At 39.1% G+C, this 26,851-nt stretch overlaps 2 protein-coding genes across 4 annotated transcripts in view; one reads left to right on the forward strand and one right to left on the reverse strand.

Moving 5' to 3' along the window:
* The first annotated feature begins 288 nt into the window (after window positions 1-288).
* LOC114240694 (uncharacterized) lies at window positions 289-8,572 on the forward strand. Of its 2 annotated transcripts, none has more exons than XM_028171345.2 (8): window positions 289-437; window positions 562-779; window positions 1,777-1,878; window positions 2,088-2,477; window positions 4,885-5,101; window positions 5,388-5,841; window positions 5,975-6,109; window positions 6,611-8,572. In XM_028171345.2, the coding sequence occupies exons 2-8, from the start codon at window positions 569-571 to the stop codon at window positions 6,746-6,748; spliced, it is 1,647 nt and encodes a 548-aa protein (XP_028027146.1). In that variant the 5' UTR covers window positions 289-437; window positions 562-568; the 3' UTR covers window positions 6,749-8,572. The 2 variants fall into 2 exon arrangements, with proteins under 2 accessions (XP_028027146.1, XP_089590500.1); XM_089734374.1 differs by having other exon boundaries at window positions 1,780-1,878.
* LOC114240622 (sodium-independent sulfate anion transporter) overlaps window positions 8,024-26,851 on the reverse strand; it is a 43,105-nt gene continuing 24,277 nt past the window's right edge. For both annotated transcript variants that reach the window (XM_028171239.2, XM_028171238.2), the window contains exons 7-13: window positions 21,567-21,721; window positions 19,944-20,105; window positions 13,926-14,038; window positions 13,062-13,235; window positions 11,910-12,060; window positions 11,471-11,644; window positions 8,024-10,126 (exon numbers count right to left, since the gene is read on the reverse strand). In XM_028171239.2, the coding sequence (XP_028027040.2) occupies window positions 9,936-10,126; window positions 11,471-11,644; window positions 11,910-12,060; window positions 13,062-13,235; window positions 13,926-14,038; window positions 19,944-20,105; window positions 21,567-21,721 (1,120 nt within the window). In that variant the 3' untranslated portion in view covers window positions 8,024-9,935. The remainder of the gene's footprint in view (window positions 10,127-11,470; window positions 11,645-11,909; window positions 12,061-13,061; window positions 13,236-13,925; window positions 14,039-19,943; window positions 20,106-21,566; window positions 21,722-26,851) is intronic.

The raw sequence follows: 26,851 nt of genomic DNA on the forward strand, positions 1-26,851 counted from the left end.
CTATATACCTACTGGATTCTTCTTAAATGGCGTGTCTCGCCACAGTGGCAGAGACTTTGGATAATAGTTTCGAATAGTTTGCAAAATAGGCTCACATGGAGTGTGTTCATAAATTGATTGTCAAAATTAATAAAGAAATACAGTTTTACAATCCCGGACATGGACTCGCGCACATTAAAATCCGGGATCGAATATTGTGAAGTCGCTTCTGCCTTCGTCTATACTCTTTGGTGGCGTTGAGTCGGTGACTACCATCACTACTTTCCTTTCCAGCGTGTGTGACGTAACTCTATAAAAGAGTGCGCGGTGAAGACGCCGCCGCTATACCGTTTCCGCTCGTCAGGCTGGGCCATAACGTCCCGACCACCGGCAAACAAAGACGCGAGCGGAACCTCTTCCGCTAAGAGCCCACGAACTCAACAAGTGACAATCAAAAGGTGAAGTGTCATGGACACAGTGCATGTGCTTGTGAAGTGTGTTGTGTTTAGCAACGGTGTCGTGTGCGCGGCGAGCGACACTAGACATCCCGGTGGCGTTATTAAAGGTGTGCATTTGTTTCAGATACGAGATGAGGTCGTTGTTCTATTTGGCGGCGTTATGCTGTCTCGTTTTGTCGGCCTACGGGAATCCTATCTCGCGGCCTGAAGAGGATAAGGAAGTGGGGAGGCAGGCCGTCGCTCCAGCCGCTGTAGCGCCAGCCGCGTCCGCTGATGACGACGACGACGACGACGACGATGATGACGATGACGATGATGATGATGTTGGTCTTGATTTGCCAGGTCAGACTTCCAACTGTGCTTAATTTTTTTTTTATAAGTTTTTTATTTAGTACTTATTTTAAATACATCATTCTTGGAAAATAATCAAGGGAGATTTGTAGGTTTATTTGTTTCGATGTTTCTATTAGTAAAATTTTGAACTTGCTTGTAGAACTTCAGGAAATATCTCTGGCATCACTAACGTATAAACAACGGTGGCGCGCGAGTAGTTTCAAAATAGGGGCGTATTTAGTACACTTTGAATTAGCTATTTAGTGTTGTGTTGGTTTGCCTAGTATATGTGAAAAATATATTGTAGTATATTGAAATATTTTTTGTAAGATCTCACGGCTATGTCCAAAAAACTCAAAATTATTTTAAAGGTTTAGTGTTATCGATATTTATGTAATAAATAATTTTAATTGAAATTGTAATTCAAGCTATTTCGAAAAATGGTTAACCGTTATGAATACTCAGCAATCGCATTTTATAATTTTGATAACTACACTCAGAAAAATAACAAATTTAACAAAGTATTGTATGAAATAAAAAATAGAAACTGAATAAACCGCGTCGTGGTGCTTTAGCACAGTATAGAATTAGAGAAACAATCAATAATAGTATTACGAGTCGTCGATAAAAATTCCTTAGAATCAGGACACGTTCGCTCAAACACGGAATGCCAGTCGATAACCGTGACAAGCGCTCTCATTTGTTAATTAATTCTCGTAGAAGACTTAATCAAAGAAATTGATGCAAGCCTTGCTTTCTCAGAAAGCCTAAGTGATCAGGAAGTCACGCATCGGGAACCAACGGCGCGTTCAAACTGATTAACTGTTTGTTTAACAGTTCATTTCTGCTACCCGCTAATCAGTGGTGCTAATACGTTATTATCATTGCCGTAGTTTTGAGACGTGCCTAAATAAACACAGAATCCTAACGGTAGACACAGACTTTATTTAGTTTAGTATTGCATCTTGAAAATGGTGAATGCTAAAGCAGTTTTTGTTCAATGCAGTAGATGACGACGATGAAGACGATGATGAAGACGACGAAGAAGAAGCTGATGATGATGAAGACGATGACTACCTGGAAAGGATTTTCGATGAAATTTTAGGGGGTAAGTGCGAATGATAGTGAGTCTCGAATTTCTCGAATTCAGAACTGTAAAAAAGAAGTCTATTTTATGTTGACAAACAAACAAGTTCATCATAAAAGTTCGTAAATATGGCTTGAACGACCGATTTTATGGCTCTGATTATAAGAACTTAATGGCAAATTGTTTGTTTTAGTAACTGTTTACGAATTGATATTACATATCATTTTCAGGAGACGAAGATGATGATGACGAACCAGCTGTAGCAGCTGTACAGCCTGTAGCAGCCCCAGTGGATACTGCAGCAGCAGCACCCGTAGCTGCTGTTGCTGAAGAAGCTGCCGCTGCTGCTGAAGACGTCGAAGCATCAGAAACCGAAACTGTCGCTGAAGGCGAAGAAAATGAGGTGCAAAAGGATCCCATTAGTGCTGAGACAGAAGCCGTTGCAGCTAGTTCAGAAGCTGCCGCTGCCACCGAAGCCGAAGACGACGACGACGACGAAGATGACATCGACGACGCTCTCGAACCAGAAGATGATGATGAAGAAGACGAGGAAGAAGATGACGACGAAGAAGACGATGTCACTGACGCTTTCGGCAGAAATGTCTCGGCTAAGCACTCACGTGAGTCCAAAAAGTTGAAGGCGAACATTGCCGTGTATGCCAAAAAATCAGGGAAAAAAGCCAGTTATGCGGCTAAAATAAAGAAAACCAAAGCAACAATGGCCGCGGCGGCAGCAGCCGAACACAAAAAGTTCAGATAGTGATTAGGCGACGGCGGAGTCCTCGTCCACTCATCCACCTGAGAGACCTCCACGGTCCCCTCCTTTAGCTTAGCTATTTATTGACTATTTATTTATTTTAATATTTATTTAACTTATTAAGTGAGCGTGTTTGATGTATGAAAGTGATTTTTAGCATGGAACCGAGCGAGATAAATTAATGTCTAGATCGTGTCACACTGGTCACGTGGCAATTTATTTGAAATAAATCTGTTGTTCTAATTTGTTGTATGAAATTTATTCTCGTACCTTTTCGAGCATTCGTGCGTTGAATACATCAAATCTCGACTGAAATATATCATAAATTTTCGTCGAATTTGAATTACATAAAAATCGGTCAGAATACTAGTTGGCTGTTTCAGTGTTAGATTTCGGTTAACAGTTAATCGAGTGACATTATCTAGTAATTAATTTAATTTTGATTGTTATAATAAATGTGTTATACTAGTCAGCTATAGTATTTATATTCTCTTTCCTTCCCGTTCATATAAAAGTATCCTATAAAGGTTGTCAAATGCATAACATAACATTATTTATTTATTCATTTTTTGTACATATAACAATAAATATATAACGAATTATATTTATATGGTATTAACTAGCTTTTTGACCGATTTATCTATGTAGTTTAACGCATAAATCATCCTTTCCTATATTTTGTTCATTCCCTAAATAATTTCAAATGTTAACGCCAAATGCCACACGATAAAGTTGTGCGTGAATTATAATACTAATAACGTTTGAAAACTCCTGTGGTAATAAGGTAGAAATCTAGAGCTAAGTCGGTGCCCGGTATATGTAAGGTAGCACACAGCAGGTTGCCCCGAAGGAACTAGTTCAGGCCCCATGTATGTTATGAGGTCGTCCGTCCGCTTACTTTCCCAACGAGTTCGATGAACTCGCCCGATTTCTTCTAAAACCTTGACACTTTCTTTCTATGACCTTGCTTGTTCAATCTTAGGAACGACCTTGGTAGGAAGTAAATTCGAATTTCAATTCAGATAGAAAGTAAATCGAGTTAAATGTTTACTCTCACTCGATTATGACGTAATTCACGAAATTTGCATTACGAACGTCCGGCTCGGTGAAACTAGACAACGAGATGTGAAAAGAGAAATTTTTTAAATGTTTACCGTCGTGAAACGTGGGGAGTGTCGCGAGAAGGCACATTCGACCCAAATCGAACTTGTTTGAGATCGGTTATTGACGCCACTGCCGCTATCTCGCCGACGGACTCCGATCACGGATGTTTATATGTTCTTATGGTTTAGAAAACGGATTTATTAACATGATTTTATAAGCTTTACGTGAATATTACAAAAATATCTAAACACTCTGAATCCAAAAAAACAAACTTGGTATAAAGCTTTGAATTAGGTTCAGTGAAGTATCAAAGTGTGTTGTAATTAGATTTCTTTGAATGTGCGTGGCGCGGCACGCAATTTCTTTTACGTGTGGAAAATAGAAAATTCACCGTTCAGTGGACGTATTAATTGTAATCAATGATTAGAATTCAAACGGCTCTTCGAGAACGTTACGGTTAGTTCGCGTGCCGGTGCTCAACGTGTCTCGAATGGGGCTATGTGGCTGTTCCGATGAATAATTATAAGGTGTAACTTACACATCGTTAGGTAGCCACATCGGAATGACAATATGCAGCTGATAGTTTTGAATATTTAAATGAGAAAAGCCATATCGCGCCGGTCAAAAGAGAAATTGTTTACAAATGAAGTTTCTCTGATTTTGTAATCATTATTTAGCAGCGTGATGTTGTTGGTCACAAGTGAAAGCCGAAAGTATATTTATTAATAATATATGTAAAATTATAAGGCAAGCAATATTTTACCAGGATACTTTTCATCACAGTAAATTAATTACATTATCCAGGCAGATCCGGGTATATCTTCTATAATAAATACGAAAGTGTCTGCTGATTCGTGATTTTACGTACCGAATGATCTAAAAATCGACTGTTCGATTATAGATCTTTATATCTAGATATTTTATATCAAAGCAGGATGCAATGTTATCTTATTACTCGTAATGACGAGTGACTGTAATCATATGTTCGCTGCAGTGCTAGTAAGCTTAACTTTAAACCTTTCAAGAGTTTACAATAGACTACCACTTCACAACAGAAAACCACTTAATCTCATGTCTATGTTTAATCGCAGAGTTAGTGCTATTTACAAGCATTCATAGAATTAGAAAAAAAAACCTGTTAAAAAAGTAATGTTGCATTCTAATAGGCGCCTTGAGTGATGAACCGAACAAGAAGCCTGCTCCTGAGGCTGCGGCACACAACGATATTTTCAAAAGATATAACAGATTCGTAGATAATATCCTGCAGAAGATGAACGACATTTTAAGGAAGTCCTACGACCCAGTGAACGTAAAGCTACAGCCGATAGACGCAAGTAAAAAAAGTAATAAACCCAAAAAGAACAAACCAAAATCAAATAAAAGGTAAGTTTAGTTAGTCAGTCAGTTAGTAGTAAGAGATTGTCATCTTTAGACAGGAATTTTGCAATACTTTCACTTTCTCTGATTTTGAAAACTTTTGTAATTCGAATGATCTACTGAATGAGATAATATTATGTCGATTTATTACATTCGCTTTAAATATCCTAAAACGTTTTACGTTTAGACAATTTGGCTATTTCTACCCACTTAATTGATTTACTTTTGAAGTTGATTAATCAATACTTTTTCTGCAACGCCAATTTTCAAAAGGAAATACGTTTATTTTCAGGAAAACAAACAAAAAGAACACATCTCGACGAAATTCGACTAAGAAAAATAAAGTTAAGTCAACAGAAATCCCTGAAACTAGAAAAGAAGAAATTGTAGAAAACAGCGATGTTAAGCCTATCGAAAATGTCATTGAGGAAGTTACCAATGCTACATCTGAATCTAGAGCTATTAAAGACACAAAGGCTAAACCGACAACTATTAAAGCTAAACCGCCAACGAAAGCCACTAAACCAAAACCCAAGCCCCCAACAAAGACAACAACAAAGAAACCAGTCACAACAAAGAACAAGACAAAGACAAGTGAAAAAAGCAGACCGAGAGCCAAAGGAACTCTATACGGATTATCTTCTTTGAGGAGAAAGGGAGACGTTTCCGTCAAAATCGAGGCAGATCACACGACTGTTAAAAGTAATTTCGCAGTTGGACCTCTTGTTTTAAGAGTCGAGAAAGAGGTGAGCTTCGGAAATATTTTAGTAACACATATTCGTTTCTTAGAAATATTTCGAATCTGATATACAGTTGTAGATTCCTTGAAGCTTTCTATGTGAAAAATAATTAATTTATCGCGAAATTATTTATTCATAGGTCGGACGTGGAGCTAAGAAAGAGTTGAAATCTGCCACCGCCACCACGGAGGAGATGATCGGGAAATTGAGTTTCAGAGTTAGTAGTCAGGGTGTCGCGACACTGCATTCGATCAAGGTTCTACAGCCGAAACAGGTAATGAACTCAATTACAATTTTAACGTCTTGAATCCAACTATAAACTGCTCTCCATTCAAATTACCTTTAAAAGCAATTAGATAATTATTTCTGTCTTTATTTACTTGAGCCTCTGAATCCAATTTTTTTTTCTTTTTTTATTGCTTAGATGGGTGGACGAGCTTACAGCCCACCTGGTGTTAAGTGGTTACTGGAGCCCATAGACATCTACAACGTAAATGCGCTACCCACCTTGAGATATAAGTTCTAAGATCTCGGTATAGTTACAACGGCTGCCCCACCCTTCAAACCGAAACGCATCACTGCTTCACGGCAGAAACAGGCAGGGCGGTGGTACCTACCCAAGCGGACTCACAAGAGGTCCTACCACCAGTAAAATGGAAATGTTTATGATTGAATTATGTACAGTCGTCAAAGTAATCAAACTTTTTGGTTACTTTTTCTTTCGTACACCGCTATCTATCTATTTCATAGAATATATTGGAATATTTTTCCGTAGGTACGAGTCGTCAGTAACCACGAGCGCACCCGTGAGTTAGTATGGCAACGAAGCTCAAGAATAGCTCACGTCGTCTCTGAAAAGTTGTTGTCCGCATCTAGACCTATGTTCAACCAACATACTGTAGTAAAACAGTAAATTTACACACACATCTTTTCTGAATTTAAAATATTTTTCTATCTAAAATGAATGAATGAAAAGAGTTATCGATTTAGAATTTAATTTATAATTATTAAAAAACTTGCATTTACTATTTCATAATTGGCATAACACGGTAGTATTCCTTAGCTTTAGTGAAATCAACATTTTGCATTGTTTACTACAATAATGAAAATTACTGATTTATAGACAATATTACTGATTTTCGGTTTGTTGATTTTCTTGCTATGGTGTACTACTGCAAGTATTGGGGTGTTTAGAAGAATAAGAGGTGACGGTACAAGTACAGATAAATATGATTTGACTGATTTATGAATTATACAGTTTGTTTTAATTAAGCAATAATAATTTAGTATTTTAAATTTATGATACACACTGTGTACTGTAGTCAAAGAAATGCATTTATTACTTTGTAACGAATGGTGCTAAGTTATGTGAATAATTATATTTATTTAACGAAGAAAAAGCATGATTTTCAATTCTGTCAATATTAAGCAAACGCAAGAAGCAAGAAAGCGTACAAATTAGTTTATCAACAACAGCACTGCCGACTTATGCTGGTTCAGTTAAACTACCCACTAAATATTATTTAAAACTTGTATCAACTAAGTTGTAGATATAGACAAATTGTGGAACATAAACCAAAATACCAATACTCTCTACATTGTGGGCTTGGGAAATGTGAAGATACAATTGAAAAAAATATTTACTAGTTAAGGACGTTGCTACTGTTTTGACTTCTCTTAGACCCTTAATTTAAAATCATTGTCGATTAGTCTAGTAGAAAATGAAGTCAATTTATCTGTTTATAATAAGCTGTCAATGAGTGTTTGATGCTGGTATCAAATATGGGGAAATTTAATACTCCGATTAAAAGTATTCATTCGAGCCAATAGTTATTAAATTTAAGATGATCGACATTTATTTAAAATTTTAGTTTTGAAAGTACGGGATTAAGTGTTTATTATGAGATGTATGTTCTCACACAAAGCTGTCAGATAAAAACGTTAAGACAAATCTAATGAGACCAAACTAGATGAGTTAACGAGTAGCATATCATGAGTTCCATTCACAGCTTCTAGGTTCACCATTAGACCAGCTCTTTGGTCTTATATTGTTAAGTTTTATTAAAAATAGATGAAATTTGAATTTAATCATCTCACTATGACACATGCAATTAAAATTAATACAGTGTGTAAAACGAAAAATTTCTAAGAATAATCTCTGTAATCAATAAATAATATACAAATAAAGTTTTTGAATATTTTTTATTTAAGGAATGTACTTGATTAAAGTTTCAAAGCACAAAACGAGCACACAATAAATTAACACTGAAAATCAAACAGATTCGATATTTAATTATTTCGAAAACTCTAGAAGATTCTATCTTCTATTAAATACGAACAAAATTACATTTTGTTACGGCATTTTTTTAATAAACTATCTTTTTGCGAATAAAATAATTAAAAAAAAAATGTACATAATATTATTACTTTCTTTGGCACATAACAATTATTTACGAAAAACTTGGTATAAAATCGTGAATTTTGTATGTCATGATTTTTTATTTACGATTCATTTAGGTACTTAATTATACGTATTTTATAAAACATTCATAAAATATTATTCACTTATTACACTATGGTATGTATTTATTCAGGAACTTTTTACATATTCGAAATTGTTATAATATTATATAAGTTAATTGTGGAACGCAATAATATTTATATGCATATGTAAATTATACATTTGCACGCTTACGTGTTACTGAAATAAATAAAAATAAGTAATTTAAGTTGGTAAGTACCTCTTTTATTTCTACTATTATTTCTGATAATGGCTATTTTTAAAATATTGATCGCTGTATGATTATCCAACGAATGTTGCCACTTTACAAAATGATTTACTTCTTACAAAGCGTACAAAATTACATCTAATTAATTAGGAAGCATTTCTATTGTACTTGAGGTTTATTATTAAATAATTTCCTCATCGTACGTGATATGTCCTTTTCAAACGACGATCGAGAAAACTTCAAAGGTAGGAGGAATACATCCTGGTTGTATTCCCTGGATTTGCTGACGTCCAGTGTACTTATTGTGTTTTTTAGCTTCTCAATAGCGTAACAGTTAACTCAAAATAACTAATCTATATATTAATACGTGAAACAAAAACTTTATACCCCTTTTTACGAAAATTGCGCGGACGGAGGAGTATGAAATTTTCCACACTTACAGAGTGTATAGAGAAGGAGTGCAGAATGTTAAGATTAAAAAAAAAAAGCATTAATAATACATTAAATCAATAAAAAAAAGATTACACATACTACCATGCATTTGACACACACACATATATATATACTCTTTGTTTATTGTTAAACTTTTGTTATTATTGCAAATAGTCTGTGGTCAAATTGAGAATAGGTTAATATTCTTTACCTTTAATATTATTTGTCTATAGTGTAGTCTTGGCGAAATCTGTGATTATAGAATTATAATAGAACCTTAATAATGTTCAACCTTTTAATTTCAATTAATTATAGTCGTATTTCGACTACTGTAGGACCATTAGTAACTAGGAACAGCGCCCCTAGCGGCAAACGTAGGCAAACGTTTCAACTCCATACAAATTTGAGTTAACTTTTACGCTATCGAGAACGTTAAAAAACCCTCACAGAGCACACTAAAGTCCTCCCACTACTATTAGGTGGGCGGTATGCTTGGCTGCCTTTAGTTGGATTAAAAGAACGCTCACCAAGGAGTCGATAACGTAACATACACTTGCATACTTACTTATTAATTCGCTTCAAATATAATACTTTAAGAATATAAATGCGATAAATAATTCGAGATATCCTTTACGATTAACAGTATCTGGTTTAGGAAATAAACAATCAAAAAATTTTTTTAGAGAGCCATTTTATGTATGTGAGAAATGAGAAATTTGTCTAATTGTATAAAACATTAAAATAATTAAGTATTTTTTCTATATTAATACAAAAATAGCACCTCAATTTTAATATTACTATATACTGGTAACGCATCGTTTACGTAACGTAATAGAAAAAACCAAACTGTTATAATTAATTAATTACACGCAACTTTACATTGTACTGTCTAAGTCTACTGGATTTATCGAACTATAAGTGATATTTAGTACTATGACGTCATGTGTTATTGACCTCGTTGCTGCGCGGTTTGTTTCCGTTTCTGTTTAGAAGGGGTGTCGTATTTTTTTCGTCGGTTATGACTATCTCTGTGACGTCATCGTCGACTCTTAACGACTCGTAGTTGGGCGGGGGTGTTTGGCGTTTCTCCTGCCCATTTACCATTAGTAAAGGTATCTGGCCGGTAATGTCTGAAAAAAAAAAACAAATTTGTGAATGGTGCTCTATGACAGGCGCAGGTTAGCTCAGAGGATAAAGAAAGATTCTAGCCATTAAGGATGCATATGTAAGTATGTGAGTGTGGGATAACTTTTAATTGGTTTAATTAGTCGAAATTAAATTTATTATCCGCTTATATTTCTGTTTGCCTACAAGTACGTTAAACCGCCAGTAGTGGTTACAATTTCTTATGACTTTGAATGTGATTAAATTGTTTCACGGCCAATGTCGTTGTTGAGGGTGTGAGGTGAGAAACATTCCCGATCCACTAAAGGTGCTTTTAGGAACCTTAAGCACCAGTCATCGTTCTCGTCGAACCCGTCGCTTGTGACGAAGGGCTCGACGAGTAAACTCACCCACAGACACAGCCCACTGAGTTTCTAGCCGGATTTTCTCAGTGGGTCGCGTTTCCGATTCGGTGGTAGATTCTGCGAAGCACGGCTCTTGCTAGGGTTCGTGTTAGCAACATCGTCCGGTTTGAGCCCCGTGAGCTCACCTACTAGTTAAGGATACGTTGAAATAGCCTCTGAAGGCTATCAGCTTAGATAGGAAACAAACCAAGAGGGGCCATCGTACTCCCTTACGGGGGCACGGAACGGGCCTCGGGACAAACCCCACTGCCCGGGCAGAAGCTCCCTGCCACACAGGACAGGGGTGAGGTGGATGCAGGATGAGATGAAGGGGGGGCTGTTCGCAGCGTGCTCGTTACACTCACATCGACAAAAATATATACTTATACATAATATGATGGGCTTGGTTAACTCCGGGAATGACTTTCGGCGGCAGGACCCTTCGGCGTCGTATTGTCCTCTGCTTGCGGATTCTTTTTTTCCTTAGAACTAACTACAAACTATCTACAACTTACTAAAACTACACTACACTACTATTTACAAAGCGAGGACAACAGTCAGCATACGAGGGTCCCGCTACCGGCCCCACCTCTACAAAACAGAGGGGGAGCCGCGGTACTAATTTAGGCGCTCACCCGCTCCGGGCTCCCCAGAAGGGGAAGACTGAAGCGGGGAGGGACCGACTTAACAGACACTCCCCAGACGGTGGAGTGGTCCACCCACGGGGGTGAAATGGATCCCCATAGGGGAAATCCCAACAATGTGGGGGAACGATGAGTGCGGACAGCTCAGTCCCATGGGGGCACTCATTATGAGCACTCCCATATCACTCCGGTCAACTTAGGTAGGGAAAAAACTAGAAATATTTTTAACGATAAGCAGTGGCTTGGCATTATGCGACCCCGGTCGTGTTGCACATTAGGACACTGCGACGGATTTTATGATAGATTCAAAATGTCCGCTTACTTTGTAGCGTCGTGTCGAGTTCAGAATTAGTGAGCACGACAACCACACTGGAGCCCGCGTTCCTGAACACCGACGCGACGCTGGCTCGCGGGGAGAGCAGTATCAACGGCTGACCGCGCGACGACAGAGAGTTTGACAACGAACACATTCCTTTAGCTGCCGTGAAATCCGCTCCTGAAACAGCATCAAGAAAAACAACTTACATTTTTTTTTTGCTTAGATGGGCACCTGGTGTTTAGTGGTTACTGGAGCCCATAGACATCTACAACGTAAATGCGCCGCCCACCTCGAGATATAAGTTCTAAGGCCTCAGTATAGTTACAACGGCTGCCCCGCCCTACAAACCGAAACGCATTTCTGCTTCACAGCGGAAATAGGCGGGGTGGTGGTACCTGCCGGCGCGGACTCACAAGTCCTACCATCAGTTTGGTTTACTTACCGAGAACATATCTGCAGTCTATAACGACGGGCATACTGCACCCGCCTTGCTTCTTAGCGACCCTTTCAACGTACTGCCTGATGTATTCAACTCCGGGGAAATATAGACTATTCCCAACGGTCACCATTAAATACGAAAAGCCCGATCCGTTCTGAAAGAACAATTCAAAAATAATACATACCTAATTATTAAAATTAATTTTTTTTTTCGATTTCGATTAAATTACTAAAAAATAATTAAAGAAAAACCTTTCTATTTTTAAAGTTTTGATATTGCTATTATTGAAAAATTGAGATAGTTAAATTTGTTGGCTAATAATACTACGATGTTATGTATATCTTTCTTTATATGCCTTGATGCAGCCTTATAGGACGAAAGATATTTCGTAACGCTCTGGAAACATTGGAGAGAAGTTCATTGGACAGTCGGATGGTAATCGCTATAAAAAATATCTGTGAAAGTATTGTAGATGCATGCAGTGGTTTGGGTAGTTTTATTGCTTAGCAGGCGGGCAGTGCGATGATAAAAAAACACGGGTATCCGACTTTGAAGTTGCACTATCGACGAATCGATTCGGCTTTGGAATGAGCTCCCCTCCACGATGCTTCCCGAGCGCTATGACATGTCCTTCTTCGAACTAGCCTAGTGGAGAGTACTTAACGGTAGGCAGCGGCTTGGCTCTGCCTTTGGCATTGCTGAAGTCCATGGGTAACCACTTACCATCAAGTGGGCCGTGCGCTCATCTGCCTACTTCTTCTTGCTTCGGTTTCCTCAATACTGAGGGTCGTGACCTCCTCCTCGCAACAAGAGTTTATTACGGACCATTCCCCGCCATTTGCTTCTATCTGCCGCCGAGTGTAGAGCATCGAGAGCTGTGGTGTCGAGTGTAGTGCGGATCTGGTCAGTCTAACGTATCGGGCCTGTACCTCGTGGTCTTCTTCCGTTCACCTTGCCAGTCACCATTACCTTCTCCAAGCTGTCGTGATCCTTACTTGCAATGTGGCCAAAGTATTCCAGAACCCCACGTAGGCAGATGGTAGAAAGCCTCGTCTTTATCTGGAGTTCTTGGAGGATCGACACGTTGGTGCGATGTGCTGTCCAGGGAATTCTTAGCATCTGCTTACTAGGGCAGTAAAAAAGATATCCTGTTACCGTTATCACTTCAGAGTCCAGCTGTGGTCTCGCGCTCGGGTACAGAAGCAGTAGCACGTTCACGGCCACGCCCGCCAATATCCCGAGCTCCACCCCGATGGCCAGACACAGGGCGAACGTCGCGAACGCAGGCACTAGATCGGCCCGACGAGAACGCCACATCGGTTTCACTACCTGTTCATGGAACAATATAAGAAGGTGAAATGCTATTTTAGTTTAAGCACCATGCTATTTTAGTTTAAGCAACATGCTATTTTGGTTTATCAGCATGCTATTGTGGTTTAAGCAACATGCTATTTTGGTTTAACACATTCACTGCCATGTAGGTCACCGGTGCCCTACGCGGCGCACTGAAGTAGTTATGTCGATTTCTGTTACTAAGCGCCTGGATTTCCTAACTTTGCCTCTTTTATTTGACAATGTATGTTTTAGTCTTTTAGGTCTCTTAGAAATAGATTCATTGTCAGTATCTTCGGATTCGTCTTTCCCAGAGTCTACTAGATATTCCGGCGTTTTAATAAGAAGAACAAAGAGAGAAATTGTTGAATGTACACTAAATGAAATATGTTAGGGTATTGACGTTGTTAATTAATCAGGCGAGAGTTGCGGCTCAGATGCTGTCTAATGGGGGTAGGACACAAGAAAAGTACGTTTAGTAGCTAGATTCCCATTGAAGTGCTTATAAACATGAAATTTTCTGTGTAAAATAAGCGTGTAAAATGAACATGAACACAAGGAAGCTAGTCGTGATCTAGTTTGCTATAAGAATAAAGTGACAGAGACTGATAAAAGAAGAAGATTTATATACAGCAGAAAAACTAGTGCACATTTCAAAAATAATTTTTTTTTGGAAATTATATTTACCTCGTATTCTATCATAAATATCACAGCGCAAATGATGACCGCCGCGAGTGCGGCTTTTGGTATGTAGTAGAAGTATGGAGTGAGCAGACTTAAGGCGAGAAGTACCAAAGCACCTGAGAATTAAAAAAGGAGCTCCATAACTTTTCTTAAACATATTTTAATTCTTTTATTTTAATCTACTAAAATTGAGGAATGGACGACCGTCAAACTGCATAAATAAGACTTCGAACTCATGTCTCAAGAATGGCGCATCATTATGGTGTGATGATGGATTCCTGTAACCTAGCGCCAGCTGGGTTGGGAGAGCTCGTTCTCCCTCACTATTCGAAGGGATAAAAACCACCAGTAATTACGCAAAATAGAATTGGTGTGGATTTTTTTTATTGCACCACATTATTCCTTCACAGTGGAAGTAATTCGTGGACATTTGTATTTTGTATTATGATTGACAGGAAAATATGTATATAATATAGATGTTTTAATTTACAATGCCATGAACTAATTGTAATGGTTATGAAGGTTCCCCTAATCTCAACAAACATCGAACTTGGCATGTCTCTAATCTAAATAATTACGAATACTTTACTTAGGTTATGCTCCGATATATACTCCGAGTACTGTAATGTGTATGGTCAATTTAGTAAGCAGCGAAGCCATTCCTTGGCGCTGCCAGGGCAGAGTAAAGCTTCTGCCTACCGTTAAGTACTCTCCACAACCCTCGTTTGAAGAAGGACATGTCATAGCGCTCGGGAAACACCGTGGAGGGGTGCTCATTCCAAAGCTGGATGTAGCAAATAAAGATCTCTAGAAATGCACAGTGGATGAACGCAGTGGCTCCAGGTAGTATGAATGAGGCTATGCAAATTTGATCACGTGATCAAAATAGCACCTATCTAAATCACTAGTGTTCACAGTAGAAAAATTGCGACGATTTATGACGTCATATATTTCTCTAGAATACTGCGACTGTATACAATCAGTCCATATCGGAAAGAATTTCTCCCCATACAGTAAAAGCACTGAGCAGTTCTCGCAGTGTATATTGGAACATAGCCTTAATAATAAACACAATTGAGAGGACATTGACCCAATACAAATGAAACTTATTCTTCACAGCTTATTGTTCAAGTATTATTTATCAACTTCGCTTGATTTAGACGTTTGCTTAGACAATAAAATGATTGCGTTGATTATGAGTTGACGGGATTGTGGCTTTACAATACGAGGGCGGCACTGAAAATTTCGGAAATTAACGAAGTGACACAACAGTACTATTTAAAAATGTATTTATTGCTTTTCGAAGTATTCTCCACGAAATTTGACACATTTTTCCATACGATGGAACCAATCATTGAAGCAACCATTCCATTCGGAAGTTGGGGTCTCCAAAATGGCCGTTTTGTAGGCGTCCACAGCTTCTTCAGGTGATGAAACGCAATTTATTCTTTATTTTAGGGAAAGTATAGAAATCATTAGGGCTTAGGTCGGGGCTGTACGGCGGATGGTCTAATAATTCTATGTTTTCTTGCTCTAAAAACTCTTTTGTTCTGTGCGCGGTGTGAGAACTCGCATTGTCGTGATGGAGGATGATGCGGCGGTTGCAGTTCTCTTTACGGAGTTCAGAAACGACCTGTGGCAAACAAATGCTAGCATACCAATCTGCATTAAACGTTCTTTGTCCCTCAAGAGGAATAGTCGTAACATGGCCGGTTTTGGAGACAAACGTGGCCAACATTTTTTTTGCAACACTCCGTGAACGAACAATTTTTGTTGGCTTTAACTCATTTTCGAACACCCAAACTCGTGACTGGTTTTTTGTTTCGGGTTCGTACGCGTATATCCAGGATTCTTCACCTGATACAATGTTGTATACAGCCTGGATTGGAATCTTTCGAGAGTTCTGACGCACCAAGTAACGCGAGCCGCTTTTTGCTCTTCACAGAGCGAATGCGGTATCCATCATTGTTCATGCAAGATTATTTGTATTTGACTCATGCCAATGTCTAAAGTTGCCTGAATTTCGCGGTATGTCACATGTCAATCTTCCTCAATCAGCTTACGCACAGCATCAACGTTTTCTTGGGTGACTGCAGTTTTTGGACGACCTTGACGGGGATCATCACTGAGCTTGACACGTCCACGTTGAAACTCAGCAAACCAGCGATAAATTGTGGTTTTGGATGGGGCTTCATCACCAAATGCAGAAATCATCCGGTCAACACACTGTTTTTGTGTTAAACCACTTCGAAAGTCATAATAAATCATCGCTCTTGAATTTTCTCGAGTCAATTCCATTTTCTCAACGACTAAACAAGTTTGACAAAACCTCGTGACAAGACCGATAATCTTTTTTTAAATAAATAAATGGTATTCGATTTTTAAAACCAAGGAGTTTTCAATTAAAAAGATTTTAATATGACAGGAACAGTGGAAATATTCCATTCCCGATACTTTTAGTGCAGCCTAGTATGCAATAAATTTTTATTTTTATTTTATATAAGCTTTATTATTTATTCCATAGACGAATGGAGCTCACGGACCCCGTTGTTGTTAAGCGATTACTGGAACCCACCTTGAGACATGTCTGTCTGAGGTCAGTCTGAATAGTATGGTGCAAATGCAATATGTGCATATTTCCTACAACCGGTATTAATGTATGCATGTTGTATTAGTTGATCATGTTATTGATATAACTTCGCTTCTTCTATTACATTTACGTGTAATAAAAATAAAACCCGCAAAATTATAATTTGTGTAATAACTGGTGGTAAGACCTCTTGAGAGTCCGCACGGGTAGGTACCACCACCCTGCCTCTTTCTGCTGTGAAGCGGTTTGAAGGCTGGGGCGGGGCACCCGTCGTAACTATACTGAGACCTTAGAACTCATATCTCAAGGTGGGTGGCGGCATTTACGTTGTAGATGTCTATGGGCTAGAACAGACAAGGCTGTATGTATCCCCTTGCCTTTCCTAATAAGGGAAAAATGTACCAAAGAAAAAATTTCTATGGTCTCCGGCAACCACTTAACACCAGATGGCCTATGTGCTCGTCCACCGATCTAAGCAATAAAAAAAATACTTTCACCTTATTTTGTATTTTAATCTCTCCACTAATTCCTCTTCCAAATAATTATTTCTATTGGCGTCTGTAGTTTCCAGTTGCGAATGAATTTTAAAATAAATCAGGTATCGTGAAATGATATTTTTATATTTAATGTAATCTCAGTTAAATTATTAATTTAAATATCTTTAAAATAGTGCTGTGTCTCTTTAGCTTATCAAGGTGCTTAAATGCTTTCTTTTTTTAAAGTTTTTTTTTTCAATTACGCGTTTTAGTTAACCGCATCTGACATTTGATGATGGTTGTTCGTAATTTATGAGTTCGGGAATGCTTTAGCCGATAGATATGGAATTTGATACAGTTGTTGGCATTTAGGGACAGTTTTCATAAACGCAAGATAACGAAGTTTATCATAGTGAACACGCACCGAGTCTCGTTATTAAAACAAGATATACAAATAATTGGAGCATAAAATAAAGCAGGAAGTATTTAAAATACATTAAATGAAAAAAAAACACTTGCTTTTACTTTAAAAGCAAATAATTTGACGAAGCATGACTATTGAAATTGAAGAATGGCATAAACCAGACATTACAAACAATTCGTTCACGAAATTGTATTATTATTTAAATGTGTTATTATATTTTATACGAATCTATTATATTAAAAAGGAAATGTAATATAGGGTGGGCCAGAAAGGCGTCCGAATTTCAAAATCACATTACTCGCGACAGGAAAGCGGGAGCGGGGTGCGGGTAGTGGGGATAGGTTCCTTGGTTCTCGGAAATTCAGTTGCCATGGAGTGTTTTACCGGTGAGCAGCGTGCTTTTTGTGTGAAAGCGTATTACAAAAATGGTAATTCGGGCATTATTGCGCGGCGTTTATTTCGTTCTAAGTTTAATTTACATGATTTAAACCAATGTCCGAGTGAAAGTGTGATCAGATCGTGGGTCAGAAAGTTTGAGTCTTCGGGTTCGACATTAAATGAAAAACCTGCGGGGCGTCCAAGGTCTATAAGAACGGAGGAGAATGTAAGCGAAGTCGCGGTGTCTGTACGGCGCGATCCGCAGCAGTCGTCCCGAAAGAGATCAGCTGAGCTCGCCATATCAAGATCATCATTAAGGCGTATTTTGACCAAAGATCTTAAATTACACCCATATAAACTCCAATTAGTACAGGAATTGAAACCAAATGACCACCATTTACGTCGTGCATTTGCCGAAACAATGTTAGAGCGTTTTCAAAGTTTGAACAATATCCTCTTCTCGGATGAAGCTCATTTTCATTTAAGTGGATTTGTCAATAAGCAAAATTGTCGGTATTGGGCCGAAGAAAATCCCCAATTGAAATATCAAAGACCTTTGCATTCGCTTAAAGTTGCGGTTTGGGCGGCCATGTCGGCTCGTGGAATCATCGGACCCCATTTCTTCGAAAATGAGCGAGGCCAGGCAATAACAGTAAATTCTGATCGCTATACAGCAATGTTACGTAACTTTTTCTTTCCACAACTGCATAATTTTGAAGCCTATAACAGCAGGACCTAGTTTCAACAAGATGGCGCGACGTCCCATACATGAGATCATACATCCCAATGAGTCTTTGGCAGATGTTAACGAAATGTTTAATGGAAAACTGATATCGCGTCGAGGGGACATTCCATGGCCTCCCCGGAGCCCAGATCTCACGCCACTGGATTTTTTTCTGTGGGGGTACCTCAAGAGGCGCGTTTACGCCAATAAACCGGCGACAATTGCCCAGCTCAAAGACAATATTCGCAAGGAAATGTCCGATATCCCACGAGCGATGTGCCAGCGAGTTTTCACGAATTTGAGGGCTAGATTGGAAGAGTGTGTACGTGTAGATGGCACACATTACAGCGATGTTATTTTTAAAAAATAAAATTCCCATTTGTAATCTTTATTATAAATATATTTTTTCTTTTCTGAGCTTTGTAGTTTTTTTATATGTTTTTTTATAATCCGCTCAACTTTATGGCCCACCCTGTAGTATAGTATTTTATTTGCATAAATATGTGAACGGTCTGTGTGTCTACCTGACGTTAAGTGGCAAGCGGAATGAACATCACAAGATGAGGTTGAAATCTTAGTTGTATTGTACCAAGGCAACCCTGGATACGCATTTACGCAATTAAAATGGTTCGAGAGACGCTCTGTCTACTTTCTCACTCTTGTTCGTCCTAAATTGTATATTTTCTCTCTAGTCGTAACGAATCTGTCGCGAGTTAAATTTTACTCTCAACGCGCTTAAAGAAAGTTCACTTCAAAAAGAAATAAGTTCGGACCAGGCTTAAGGAGGTTAACGTCGTATAGGCGATTGATTTAATATAAACAAGACAATATAAATAGATACATTGATTAGTTTACATTGTTTTTTTATGAATTTCAAATCCTTTTTCCGAATTAACTTATTTTCAGTAGGCAGCGGCGTGGCTCTGCCCCTGGCATTGCTGACGTCCATGGGCGACGGTAACCACTAACCACCAGGTGAGCCGTATGCTCGTATGCCTACAAAGGCAATAAAAAACTACACGGTGAAGGAATCACATCGTGTAATAAAAATCAAACCCGCTAAATTATAATTTGCGTAATTACTGGTGGTAGGACCTCTTGTAAGTCCGCGCTTGTAAGTCCGGGTAGGTACCACCACCCTGCCTGTTTCTGCCGTGAAGCAGCAATGCGTTTCGGCTTGAAGGGCGGGGCAGCCGTTGTGCTATAACGGAGACCTTAGAACTTACATCACAAGGTGGGTGGCGCATTTACGTTGTGGATGTCTATGGGCTCCAGTAACCACTTAACACCAGGTGGGCTGTGAGCTCGTACACTCATCTAAGCAATAAAAAAAAATAAAAAAAAGTTGGCATTACACAAACGAACGTGTGACATTGATGACATTTATTATTATTGACGGTGTTATGAGGGTGACCAATTTTAGACAAACCTGTGTATATACTCCCGAACTGTGTTGCTACACCGCTGGCGTGGTTCACGGCACTTCTCGAGAACGAACCCGTTATCGGCATTGCGCCAACAAACGAACCGAAAATATTCGCAAACGATATGGTTATCAGTTCTTGGGTCGCGTCTATCGAGTCTCCGCTTGCTGGAACATATTACATAGTTACACAGTGACCGGGATTCTAGTCCTTTGAGCTGAATCTTGAATAAAATAAAATATATACGATATTTAAAATGGGAACTAAAAAATGGAAAAAAAATTGATGACTAATATGCAATTATTTCTGGGATAAAATTAAATAATGATAATTATTTGGAATCATATAACCTTTCAGTAGAATAACGGGAATTAATTGATTTTGTTATGTCCTATATTTATACACTTTCACAGATACTAAACGCATAAAAAGCAACCATTATTGCACGTATAATTTAGAAGAATCACTTGATACATCGCGATAAATCCAAGAAATCCAATTAATGTTTTCGCGCCAAACATTTTTTTTTGCTACCTAAGCTGATAGCCTTTATAGGCCATTTCAGCGTAAACCTAACAAGTAGGTGAGCTCACGGGGATTAAACCTGACGACGTTGCTAACACTAACCCTAGCAAGAGCAGTGCTTCGCAACATCTACCATCCGATCGGAAACGCGATCCACTGAGAAGATCCGGCAAGAAACTCATTGCGCTCGCCAATCAAATGATAGTTAGATAAAAGGGGTATTGTAAAGATTACCGAAAAAGTAGACCGGCGATTTCTAGAATTATACCTCTCAAAAAAATTCGAGAAGCATTAGTTTACTAATTAAATGCTACGTAATTGCAATTAAAAAAAAACTGAAGTGTAAAATTACTGGTCTGGGGGGAATACTGGCGACTGCCATCTATTTTGCGTTACATTGCGTGTCAATGTGATATTAATTAAATCGACAATTATTTCGTTCCGGTTACGGCTTCAGGGACAGTCTGCTGACTTGTATGTTTAGTTGGTAGGCATATTCAATGTTGATACATTGTTAACAGTCTGTCAACTGTGAATAATCGCCAACGAGTACTTCACGTGTCTGTGATGACAGAAAAAAACAAACACTACCAATCCCGAACACCAAACTAGCTTTAGAAGCTTGTTATCGTTGAGATCACGAACACGATATATGTATTTGCTTAACTAATATGAAGAATTCGATAGGAAAATACATTAATGATACGGACTACTATAGACTTCGATCATTGGGAATGTATTCAATGTGACTCAAACTGCTTGTCTCGGATTTGCTCTTGTCCGCTGAGATTATTTGTCTCTAAAACAAAAGTTCTCGAATGTACGATTTCTTAAAAATATATTTTACATTTCTTAAAAATGTATTTTACGCTAATTTCAATGTAAATTACTTCACGGAAATACGTGCAATAGCGGAAGCTTCATCCACGTTTTACCTATAATTAACAAAGGCACAAGGACCTGCGACTCACTGTAGTTCGATGATACGAGAATTAGCAGCGGTAGTATCAATTTTTATTAAGTTTCTTTAACTTTGCATTAGATGCGACATAAATAAGCTTGTTATCGATATAAAAAATAACTTAATATAGTTGTTGACTCACCAAAAGCTTTAGCAATAGCCACATTGCCCAGTACCGCTATGATAGGAACTAAAACTATGGAAGAACCGAGATCGGAGCACATTTCTATGAAGGTGACATTTTTGCCGCCGTATTCCGTGCTGAAAGGCGGCAACATCAACGAGGGAAGGCCTTCTCTGAAAAAAAAAATTACAATTTCACCCCTCCAAATAAATATTAACATAAAGGTCACCATGACTTAGGGTCAAAGGTCGTAGCTCATACAGGCTCTCCTGCTACTACGGATTAGTGCTCTCTAAAACTTAGTACACCACTCGAACACCCCGGAGTAGCAAATTGCCACCAGGGTTCGAGAGTTACATTTGTGTATATTTCCCGTAATACAAAACAACTTAGATTTGAAACGAACGCCGCAAAATTCAATATATCACAAATAAGGGGGCACGTACATTAATTAAGTGAGGTATTTTTGAAATTTTTTCGAAAAAGGAGCATGAAAGACAACAATATGTCTATATATTAAAATTTTTATATAATTGTAATTTTTATACATACGTATGTACACACATCAACTATTCGAAATATCGAAAATTCTAAGTGAATATATTAAATCAGGTGACTCAATCACAAAGCTACGTTGTTACCATAAGGTTGGTAGATAAAGCAACTATTACTTAGAAATTTTCGTGTCTTTGTTTTTTTTATTTGTTTTAGTTAGTAACAAAATAATGAAAATCGTAAAATTTCAAATATTCCATTTGGTTTTCGCGAGCCGTAGACATAAGTAAAGTTACTTTAACAAGTTAACTCCGCGTTTTTAGTTGTCATTTTAATAGGTTATGTCGAATACTGTTCAAATGGAGTGTGGAAGTAAGGAGGACCATCTTATATAGGGGAAAAGTTGAAAAAGTGTTTACCTGTAAACAGAAAATTATTAGAGCTAGATAGATAGATCTCTATCTATCTATCATGCATCTCGCATGCCAGTAAAATTCTCCTCCATATTATCAATAAAAGACTGGAGAGTTTTATCAGTAGGCAAATCGCAAAAGAGCAAGCGAGTTTTGTTAAGGGTCGAGGAACCAGAGAGCAGATCTTAAACATAAGGCAGTTGATCGAAAAGGCAAGGGAGTTCAACGTCCCGATGGCTCTCTGCTTCATTGACTACGCCAAGGCTTTTGACTGCATCAACTGGAAGAAAATGTTCGACGTGATGCAAGACATGGGAATACCGGACCACCTCGTCTCCCTTGTTCAGACTCTATATATGGATGGAATTACGAGAGTCAGAATGGACAATGAGTTTTCCCATCCATTGAAGCCCGAACGTGGAGTCAAACAGGGGTGTATTCTCTCCCCACAACTCTTCAACCTCATCGGTGAACACATTATGAGGCTCGTTCTGGAGAACTGGGAGGGGGGTATTCGTGTAGGAGGCCACCGAATTAATAATCTTCGTTTCGCTGATGATACCACTATAATCGGTACCTCGGAGCGAGAGCTGCATGAGCTTCTGAGGAGAGTAGAAGTCGTTAGCAAAGATTACGGACTTTGCATCAACCGATCCAAAACGAAATTGATGTTTGTCGATAGAGCTGGCACAATGACACGCACTCACGAACTGCGTGACCTGGACGTGGTGCAGGAATTTGTGTACTTGGGGTCATTAATATCCAGTGACGGTGATTGTGACAGGGAGGTGGTCAGGAGGGCCCAGATGTCAAAATCAGCCGTGAAGCGATTGGAGAAGATTTGGAGAAATCGCAGCATAAACAAAAAAACTAAGATAAAGCTCATGAGAACCCTTATCTTCTCCATATTCTTGTACGCTTCTGACACGTGGACCCTCAAGGGCCGTACCCGATCGAGAATTGACGCATTTGAAATGTGGTGTTGGCGCAAAATGTTGGGCGTATCATGGACGGAGCGCCGAACAAATGTGTCAATTCTCGAGGAGCTAAACATCAAGACCCGTCTATCTACAATCTGTATGCAGCGTCTCCTCTAGTACTTCGGACACGTGGCCCGACAAAATCCTGAGAACTTGGAAAAATTAATAGTTATAGGTCACGTGGAAGGAAAGAGAAGTCGAGGAAGATTGCCAACCAGGTGGACGGACATGATCAAAGAGGCCACAAACACCAGCGTCCCTGGCGCCATTAAGCAGGCCGAATGCAGGCAGCATTGGAGGAAGCTGGTGCAAAAACTGGACCAAGGTGGTCAAGACCCTCAGTAATGAGGAAACGACAGAGAAGAAGAAGATAGATAGAAATAGCGCAGGTATAGCAAATGGAAACGACATGAATATAGCAGATTTAAACAGAGCGAAGTATGCTGGGTTGAAAAATTCATATTTTTCATTGACTTGTGTAGTTAAAAAATATGCAGTATTTCAAAACTCAACTATTTCTTTTTACCTTTTACTTAGGAAGTGTTTCTTTCCTTCTTAATTTAGTATCTTACTCTAATAGTTTATGGCGCTATTTTTTATTCTTTCCATTTGCTATTATGGCGCTACCTTCATTGGCTCCCTTTCGGCGGTCACTTTTTAATACACTGATATTCCTCTTTACTTCTATCCTCCATAACTGTACACTATTCGTTCTCATGAAGTCGGCCGTAAAAGTACACAGTTTTGATTTGTAGAGTATTTTTCACAATTAATTACTATACTGTTATCTTAATTGCCGACCTAAAGCGAATGTCGAATGCTATTGCGACCTACCGATATAAAGATTGGTTAAATGTTGATGTAATAATATATGAGTTAGTGATAAAATGTTGTGAAATTAATTCTCTCAAATATCGCGATAATCTAAAGTTTATCAGAAGGTCAAAGATCTAACCGAAATCGTATTTTCGGTGGTTGTTTTTAACGGCCTTTTCGCACTTTTTTTATTGTTGTTCGGCAGAGAGGCAATTGCTTCATTTTTAATGCGGAAATTGAAACAAAAAATTAACATATCGAGGGGTAAAAGGCTATTTGGTTTAAGTGTCATTTTTGAAACCTTACAGCCATTTAAACTTTAAAATTTGGAAGAAATATCGTAACAAAGAAACTTCTTCAGCTATTTGAATGGAGTTGTTTCGGACAGTGGACTGTATCTTGTGTGGTTGGTTAGCTTCGATAAAATTAGATTTAGAAAGAAGGCTTTTTATTTCTCTTGGTACACAATACAACACACATGCTAAGTACGATCAGATATTTTGTACAACTACAAGGACTTTTTGCCACAACAGAAACAATTATAATAATATATAAAATGTTTATGATTGTCCTAAACAGAGTAAGGTTAACTAAAGTTCCTGGCTGGGACGCCGCCTTGGGTTCTGGAAGCGGAGGCGCTCGCCGCTGACTATCAGTGGCGGGCTGTCCTTCGTGCCCGGGGCGTGGCGCGTCCCAGCCCCAGTGTGGTCAGAGCGCGGAGGGCCTAATCTCGGCGGTCTGTGCTGGAGTCATGGTCCAGACACCTGGCTGATCTTTCGGCTGGTCGTAGGACCGTTGAGGCGATTCGCCCGGTCCTTGTGGACTGGGTGAATCGTGACAGAGGACGTCTCACTTTTCGGCTCACGCAGGTGCTCACTGGGCATGGTTGTTTCTTCGAGTTCCTGCATCATCGGATCACAGCCGAGCCGACGGCAGAGTGCCACATTGTGGTTGCGACTTGGACACGGCAGAGCATACGCTCGCCGCCTGCCCCGCATGGGAGGGGTGGCGCCCTGTCCTCGTCGCAAAAATAGGAAACGACTTGTCGTTGCCGAGTGTTGTGGCATCGATGCTCGGCAACGACGAGTCGTGGAAGGCGATGCTCGACTTCTGCGAGTGCACCATCTCGCAGAAGGAGGCGGCGGGGCGCGTGAGAGACGCACAATTCCGCCGCCGTCGAGCGGGGGCCAGGGAGGCGGATCTCGCACAAGCCCTGGCCCTTTAAGTGTTTCCTCCTGACCAAAACAAAAACTGAAGTTCAACTAAAAACATCGTACTTTTGATGCTAATACCAAATAAAACGCACCTTTAATTACAAACATAAATATCGCGTATTAAGTGAAATGTCGCTTAAGCCAGATACTCATTCCCCACTCGATAACATTTTTCAGCTGCGAATATTTTTTGTATTGAACATTAAATTATGAGGCATGAAAAGGTAATATTCCACTTTGTTCGTTCAATACAAACACTTTTTGAAATTCTTAATTGAAGTTGGTACGTTGTAAATTTTATTCATTATACTTGTTACAAAATGTTACAATCCGAATAAGTATGTATACTTAAAAAAAAATCTATTACCAATTTTAACGCGAACGCGTTCTTTTTGTATTATTTCTGAGAACAATTTCAATCTATCATTATAAAAACGAAAGAGAGGTCTCTCTCAAGGTCCAACACAACGATCATTCTGCGCTGTTCGATTATTTTTCATTACTCACAAATGCAGCCAAGCGTACTGACCGAAGCTTAGGGCTCACCGTCACTCATAGTATAAAAAAGTGCTTGAGTACAGCCAGTGCCTAATTTCGCGGATTCCTGCGACCTTGAACAGGCACGGTCTGGAGTCGCCGATGTAACAACGACGAGTAGTAGATAGCCGTGTCATCGGCGAAGGGCGCTTGATGGGTGTCTCCGGAGACAGGGGTATATCGTTGATATACAAACTGAACAGTAACGGGGAGAGGGCGGAGCCTTGCGGGACTCCGGCTGTTATGTGACAGGGGCGAGAGCGCGTTCCCTCGACTCGATATCAGAACGACGTATGTTTTTTTTTTTTATTGCTTAGATGGGTGGACGATCTCACAGCCCACCTGATATTAAGTGGTTACTGGAGCCCATAGACATCTACAACGTAAATGCGCCACCCACCTTGAGGTATAAGTTCTAAGATCTCAGTATAGTTACAACGGCTGCCCCACCCTTCAAACCGAAACGCCTTGCTGCTTCACGGCAGAAATAGGCGGGGCGGTGGTACCTACCCTTGCGGACTCACAAGAGGTCCTACCACCAGTAAAATGTTGTTCAGAATTTGTATATATGCAAGCTTATCTTGAAAATGTCGTAAGCGAGATTCAGGCATCCGTCAAATATCTTGTGTTGTATGATGGCTATAGCTACACACTGCTCAGGTTAGGGCAGATGTTCGCAGTCTCCCAGGCTGAACTGCGTGAGCTTACCTACACGTTCGACAAGGCCAGTGTAACCCCTCGACGTTACCACATACTATAGGCAGGCAAAAATTATGTCTAAGCTCCGTAAATTGCATTGAGTTATAGCATTACCATACCAAACAATATTATCAATCCACTATGTCTTA

Source organism: Bombyx mandarina, chromosome 17, assembly GCF_030267445.1.
Source record: "Bombyx mandarina strain Sakado chromosome 17, ASM3026744v2".
NCBI classification, from domain to species: Eukaryota; Metazoa; Arthropoda; class Insecta; order Lepidoptera; family Bombycidae; genus Bombyx; species Bombyx mandarina.